The following is a 7,500-nucleotide window of genomic DNA, read 5'->3' on the forward strand; positions in this document are numbered from 1 at the left end:
AGCTCAAGAGCTAAACATGGAGGTTTGTGTGTATACTATGCCCCCATGTGAGAGGATTGCAAAGCTAATCACTGTATGATCGTAAAGGGGCATAAACGGGCTCATTGATGTAACTGAAAAAAAAGACAAAAACACTCACTGTGCCTAGGGAAAAACATTCACATTCACTGTGCTGCCATTCACCCTAGAGCCATGTCTGTATGGTGAAGAGCGTGTTTATCTTACTGGGACAGCTGAATAGAGAAGTGTAAGTATTTATTTGCATGAAACAAAAAGATATCCAGGAAATCAAACTAGCTTCACGCAGGCGGTTTGATAGCGATCATAACTTCCTTATCAGACAGGGCATTATTGACTATCTATGTATTCCTACTGTAATGTTTTGGGAAAAAAAGAACAAACATGGACAAAGCATTTTTTTTTCAGAACATGAGAGGACGATCATATAACTACATGGAGAAGTTGAGCACTGCTAGCACAACGCTAACGCTACACATTGGTTCCTATGAGGGGCAGTGGGGGGCAATGGGATGGAGGTGCATACCGTCGCTGTTGCCCCGGAGGACGACGTCTGGGGAGGGCGTCTGCTGCGAGCGCGAGCCGTACGAGTCCAGGCTGTCAAAGGAGTCGTCTCGGCAGTGCCGCGGAGGGGACAGGGACTCGCTGCGCTCCGAGTCCCAGCAGTCGATGTAACCACTGTCACGGATACTGCGCTTAGGGCTCTCTGTGTCCTCACACTCCTACACACACACACACACACGCACGCACATGTGCACAAACACACACACACACACACACAAATGGCACAAAAAGAAAATCACAAAAGAATGAGCGAAAGTTCCAACAAACTGGACCAGGTGTGACGTGTGGTTGAGCGCTCAGGTAGACGACGCCCCTTACCTTTCTCAGGTGAGACAGCAGCCCTTCAAACTCCTTGAGGTCCAGCGTGGGGCCACTGTATGTGGTACAGCCGTTGGCTGCCTTCCCAAGCCAGTATATGGTAATCAACACCTGACCAATCAGTACAGCAGAAACTTCATCAATATACATATATACAGCGTCTGGATAGCTATGCAAACCTTATGCTCTTGGACATCTTACACAATGCAAACACACATATATATAAATGCATGCATTTGCAGAGGCTGCAACATGTGAGATGGTCAGGGGGTCAACAGGGGAGTGGGCGGGAGAGTATGCTGTGCTGTACTCACATTCTTCAGCTTCCTGCTGCAGTCAGAGCCACTGGAGGAAAGAGAAGCAGAGAGGCGATGAGTGCAATGGAGGACAGAGGATACAGCACACACAATTCCTCCTCACGGCTCACACACACATCATGTTCTCTCTCTCTCACACACACACACACAAACACACACAAATGCACACAAATGCACACAAACACACACATATACACAACCACACACACATGCATACACAACCACACACACATGCACACAAACACACACCAAACCATATCAAACAGACGCACATTCTCCCCCACACACAGAGTGGACCTACGTTAAGTTAGCACGTATGGAGGTGTCCTGAAGATCCCCAGGGTCAAACAGCTGTGATCCTTTCAGGCCCAACTCCTCACAGCCTCTGAGGAACAGAGTCAGGTTATCCTACATGACAGACAGAGAGAGAATGGAGAGACAGAGAGAGAGAGAGAGAGAGAGAGAGAATGAAGAGAGGGGGGGAGAAAGGAACACAGAGAACAGAGAGATGGGGAAATGAAATAAACCTATTAGTAGGCATGGCGCAAATATTCAAACATTTGTATGGGTTTCCATATCACAGCCACACACACACGGTGCACGCACACGCACACACAAACAGATACAGACAGACAGACAGACACACACACACACACACACACAAACACAAACACACAATAATTATAAACTGTGTGTAGTTTGATTTCTGCTTGAGAAACTGAAATGAGATTACAGCTGAAAGAGCAGCCGCGCTCAGAGCCGCTCCATTCCTCTGCTCAGAACTAGTCAGAGTGGTGTCCCACAGGGGTCACATGGAATCAGGTTAATCCCAAATTCTGATGAAAATTCTGATGGCCCTCTCCGAGCTACACACACACATTGTGTGTGTTTGTGTGTGTGATTTGCGTGTGTGTCTGTGTATGTCTGTGTGTGTGTGTATAAATGTCACAGACAGCCATAAAACTGGGTGTTCCTTTGTGTTGTTATCTGTGTGTGTGTGTGTGTGTGTGTGTGTGTGTGTGCGCTCATATGCGCGTGTGTGTGTGTGTGGTCAGCACAATTCAAGCATCCTGCTGTTATGTGAACAAGTAAGAGCAGGACATGGCTCCTAGCCCATCCTCCCTGACATCACTACTCAGTGATCTTAAGGTCACGTCAGTTCAGAACCCTCCACAATGCGCGAGTCAATGACCACACAAAGCCTGGGCTGTTACAAGGGCACACACACAAGCACACACACACACACACACACACACACACACACACCTCAACGCAAACAGCATCAACCACACACACAGCTCGATCTCAGCTGTCTCTCTCTCAGGCACACAAACAGTAACAGATAAGCTCAGCTCACCCTGTCTCATTCTCTCTCCTCTCATAGAACCACACACACACACACACACGCACACACTTCTCACAAATACACACAAACTAACTCACATACACACACACACACACACAGAGACACACACAGACACACGCACACACGCGCACACACACACACACACACACACACACACACACACACACACATTGTCTCCTGACAGTGGAGGTTTTGTTCCCAGGCTGCAATGCTGAGAGAGCAGGTTTGACACTAGCTGAAAAAAGGGAGGGGGCGGTCACGCTACCCACAACCACACACACACACACACACACACACACACACACTCACAAAATCACACCTCTCAATATAAAATCACCCTTATTGCAAACACAGACCTCTATCACATCTCAACAATCCCCAAACACATTGGTCTGCACCACCTAATCACAAATACAAACACACACACACACACACACACACAGTTCTCACCAGTCCAGCTATAGGAGTAGGAAGTCTGTTGATCTTCTTCACAAGCCCTGGTTTGATGGAGCTCAGCAACCTGAAGAAACAATGACATTGTTTACATGATCAGAATAACAACAAGTGTGTGTGTGTGTGTGTGTGTGTGTGTGTGTGTGTGTGTGTGTGTGTGTGTGTGTGTGTGTGTGTGTGTGTGTCTGCAACTTGTTTCCTGATAGGAAATGTCTGGACATGACACACAGTATGAAGTATTTGTGGACAAACAAGATGTGGGATGTTACGCGTGATGTGAAAGACAGGCCCACAGAGATAAGACCACAGACAAGCACAGGGAGATGATGCCAGGCTGTCCTTGCTCAAGTGCTGACTATGGGATTCCAGAGAGAGACACACAGACACACACACACACACCACCATTTGTACTTATATCGTAGTGAGGACTTCAAATAGACTTCCATGTGCCTAAATTTAATCCCATGCTTAAAGGCTAAGTAAAGAGGACCACTGAGCTTCATCTACAATAGAGTCTACGCATGTAGCTTTTGGAAAACTGACAAATGGACATAATTATGTCTTTGGGTTGAGTTCATTTCTGACTCTACCCAGAGAGTTTCTTTGGAAATCCTTTAGCGTCAACTGTCCTCTGTAACAACAACCATGTGTAGCTTCGGGAGAACTCCAGGCTTTTAAGGAGCCGTGATTGAGCGAACGAAACCACAACAGAGAAAGTCGACCTCCATCAGAATTTCCTGCACAGTCACCAGGACCGCCGCAACTCTGGCCAGGAATCTGGTCAATTTACGTTAACGGCCAGATTCTTTCTTTTCAAACAGCAGCCCACAACACAATGGAAGTCTTTGTTGTGATCAGCGTTTTTATATGAGTTGCCAGACATTTCAGAAATCAGCGAAATCCTCTTTTCCATTTCTCAAGTTTAGAGGCCTTTGGTGCAGCCTCATGTTCCCACTACTGTTCCAGCAACCTGACGCAACAGTTGAACTGCAACCAGTTTACTTTCTGAGATAGATAGATAGATAGATAGATAGATAGATAGATAGATAGATAGATAGATAGATATATGGCGTACATTCCTACACTGCAGTTGGTACATGGAACAGCCTTATGCAATATGTAGTGCACTGATCAGTGCAGTGAAGAAGGTACAGTAGGCTTGTGCATAGTGCATTTAATCTATTAATCTATAAAATAATCTATAACATATCTAATCTATTAATCATGAGTTTGTGCATGGGAACAAGTCCTGAGTGGTCGAAATGTTGTATCGTGCCATCAAACTGGGAGCATACAAGACGTGTCCCACACTGCAGTTGGTACATGGAGCAGCCATATGCAATGCAGTGCGCTGATCAGTGCAGTGAAAAAGGTACAGTAGGCTTGGGCCACTCACTCGCACAGCAGAATGCCGTTCTCTAGCCCTCCACGGAAGTCTTTGTCTCCGAAGCTTCTTCCCGTCACTGCCTGTGAATGCAAACACACACAGACGCACTATTTAGCCACATGACAAAGTTTAATAAAAATGCAGAGTGCACAGAGTAAAATGTTACATGGAACACAGTGGGGATCTTCAGATGGGCAAGGTGAGCGGATTACATCATATGCATGTGCCATTATGAATTATGCAACAGGGGGCAACATTTTCCAAATAGGGCCCCTCACCCACAAACACTCCAGCACCACAAGTAGATCCCAGACTGTTGCATATCCCCCCATCCATCCCCGTCCACTCACTCCCCTACACAGGCCTTAGGGGTCGTCTGCACCCTTTGACCCTCCTGATAGTAGACCTGCTGATATGCAGCACAATCTGGAATCATTTCAGCACACTGCATAACTCTGCTTGCTGCTAGCTACGCTAAAGAAAGCTGCATTGACTGGACACTGAGACCTCTGAAGGGTCCCAATGAGCACCTGAGCCTCTCAATACACATTTACAATCGCATATTAACCTGCCCACATCATACCAGCCTTCATATCTGGTGCAAACACAGGTTTATGGAATCAGTATGGAACATCTTTCATTAAACCTCTATTGGCTCTGCTGAAACGCAATACAACAATCAACCAGTACAACATAAGGTGACAAGTAAAGCACCAAACATATCTATGACCTAACAGCATCCAAGAGTACCCCCCCCACACACACACACACATACCTCTCTGATTCACACAGGCCCCTACTCTGCCTGTCACGCACATCACATCACCAGCACACACTAAAAGAGGGGGACGCATGACACACACACAAGGCACATCACACAGCATGAGCTCAATGGCAAACAATGCACTCCACATTCCTTACACTTCTCAAAGCCTGGCCCACACTGAACACATTCACACCAGCGCTTCTGTAGGTTAGCCACTAATTACCAGATTTTACTTTTTAGTTTTGACCGTTTTTACTGTAAAAAAACTGTTTAAAAACAATTAAAAGTGTACTGTTCATACTGTCTGTCAATAATGCTTAATAAACAGCATAATCCCACCCATAAAACAAACAGGATATTTGCTTTGTGACCAAAGCCATTAAGATAAATAGCAGCAATATATCTTTATTGAGTAGGCTACAGCAAGGTCACACACGGCATAGGAGAGCTGATTTTAGCTAGTGCTGTTTCATGCTCAGCTTTAGACTGAGCTCCCTGCTCTGGTGTGTGTGTGTGTGTGTGTGTGTGTGTGTGTGTGTGTGTGTGCACACCTCAGACTGCTCCCTGCTCCAGTGTCTGTGTCTGTGTCTGTGTGTGTGTGTGTGTGTGTGTGTGTGTGTGTGTGTGTGTGTGTGTGTGTGTGTGTGTGTGTGTGTGTGTGTGTGTGTGTGTGTGTGTGTGTGTGTGTGTGTGTGTGTGTGTGTGTGTGTGTGTGTGTGTGTGTGTGTGTGTGTGTGTGTGTGTGTGTACGCGCGTCTCAGGCTGCTCGCTGCTCCAGCGCCTTCTCTGCGTCTGCAGCGGTGACGGTAAATAGAAAATCTACGTGTCTGTAAATCTGATTGTCAGACACATCACGGCGATTAGCTAATCCAATTGTTCTATTTCTACAAGGAGGGCACACTATATTGGAGACATCAGCAGCCATTTGTTCATTTCAAAGCCTTTAATGTGATTATAATGGCAACAGTAAACATGGTTGCCTAATCTGGACAGTTGGACAGTGTTTGATTGCATCAATGTGGAATAGGAAAAGTTGTAGCTGCAACCAACACTATGACAAATGGACAGGCATTGGCATTATTTTGTAAAAATAGGCGTACATTAGATGAGCTATTACATTTGTGCTTGTGACATAGATTGTTTTGAATGTAATACTTATTTAATATATGATATAATATAATACATAATTATAAAAATAATTATTTCTAGATATCTCAAACTAGGAGAAACCCTGGAGGCAAATGTGGGCTCCTTTACGGTAGATCAGGTGTCCAGTACGGTACATAAAGTCTCCTTTTCTTCTTCCTCTCAGTCAGCTAGCCAGGAAGACCACTCATCTGACCTCAAACAGTCAAGCCACATCTCTTGAGAAAACAGTTTATGAATGTAATTAATTTGGCAAATCTGGTTCATCTATTTATATCAGGCCACTTTAAACCATCCCAGCATGCTACCAAACTAACACAAATCCCAGTCTACAGTAACTGCACGCAGTGTGTGTGTGTGTGTGTGTGTGTGTGTGTGTGTGTGTGTGTGTGTGTGTGTGTGTGTGTGTACAGTATGTATGTGTTTTATGATACAATTACTAATATCAACCCCTCCTTGCAAAAAATCAGTAACCTAGGCTATATGTAAGTTCACAGCATTGATATTTGGCAGCTTGGGACATATCCACAAACTCACCGGTAGTGGACTATCACTGGCAGGGCTATCAAAATGAACATGTAAATAACAGGCAAGTGTGCTCCACATGTTGTGATGGTGAAAATTTGAATCCTTTCTGCAAGAAATTTGATCGGTGGATTCAAAGAAAGAATTCAAATGTGTGTGTGGACTAGTGGCTTCACTAGTCCATTTTGTAGGTGTGTTAGCCCAGACTGCGTGTGTGTGTGTGCGGTGAACATAGTGGTCACCCCCTCATCAAAGTAGTGACCCCAGGCCTCACACTCATTGGGGTCAACACAGCACAGGAAATCAATGAAGTGTACTCACAGGTGCACTCACACACACATGCAAACACACATAAAATAAATAAATAATGCAAAAGGGTATGTGTGTGTGTGTGTGTGTGTGTGTGTGTGAGTGCTGTACACTTCATTGATTTCCTCTGCTGTGTCTCCAATGTGTGTGTGAGTGTGTGTGTGTGTGTGTGTGTGTGTGTGAGTGTGTGTAATGTACGGTTGCTTCTGCAGCAGGTATTGCACAACCATCATTGCGGTGATGAGGAAGGGTCTGAAGGGCCTCTTTCAGCCATCAGCCTCTAATCCAGATTATTTAACACACTTAGGCCCTAAGCCTTTTAACTTGCACT

General features: G+C 45.3%; 1 protein-coding gene across 1 annotated transcript in view; it reads right to left on the reverse strand.

The window, feature by feature from the left end:
• Window positions 1-7,500, reverse strand: part of LOC134098377 (LIM and calponin homology domains-containing protein 1-like) — a 58,035-nt gene that overhangs the window by 28,369 nt on the left and 22,166 nt on the right. Inside the window, exons 2-7 of the mRNA XM_062551411.1 lie at window positions 4,433-4,503; window positions 3,034-3,103; window positions 1,519-1,625; window positions 1,215-1,245; window positions 901-1,011; window positions 545-740 (exon numbers count right to left, since the gene is read on the reverse strand). Coding sequence (XP_062407395.1) covers window positions 545-740; window positions 901-1,011; window positions 1,215-1,245; window positions 1,519-1,625; window positions 3,034-3,103; window positions 4,433-4,503 — 586 coding nt within the window. The remainder of the gene's footprint in view (window positions 1-544; window positions 741-900; window positions 1,012-1,214; window positions 1,246-1,518; window positions 1,626-3,033; window positions 3,104-4,432; window positions 4,504-7,500) is intronic.

This window comes from Sardina pilchardus, chromosome 2, assembly GCF_963854185.1.
Source record: "Sardina pilchardus chromosome 2, fSarPil1.1, whole genome shotgun sequence".
NCBI lineage: Eukaryota > Metazoa > Chordata > Actinopteri > Clupeiformes > Clupeidae > Sardina > Sardina pilchardus.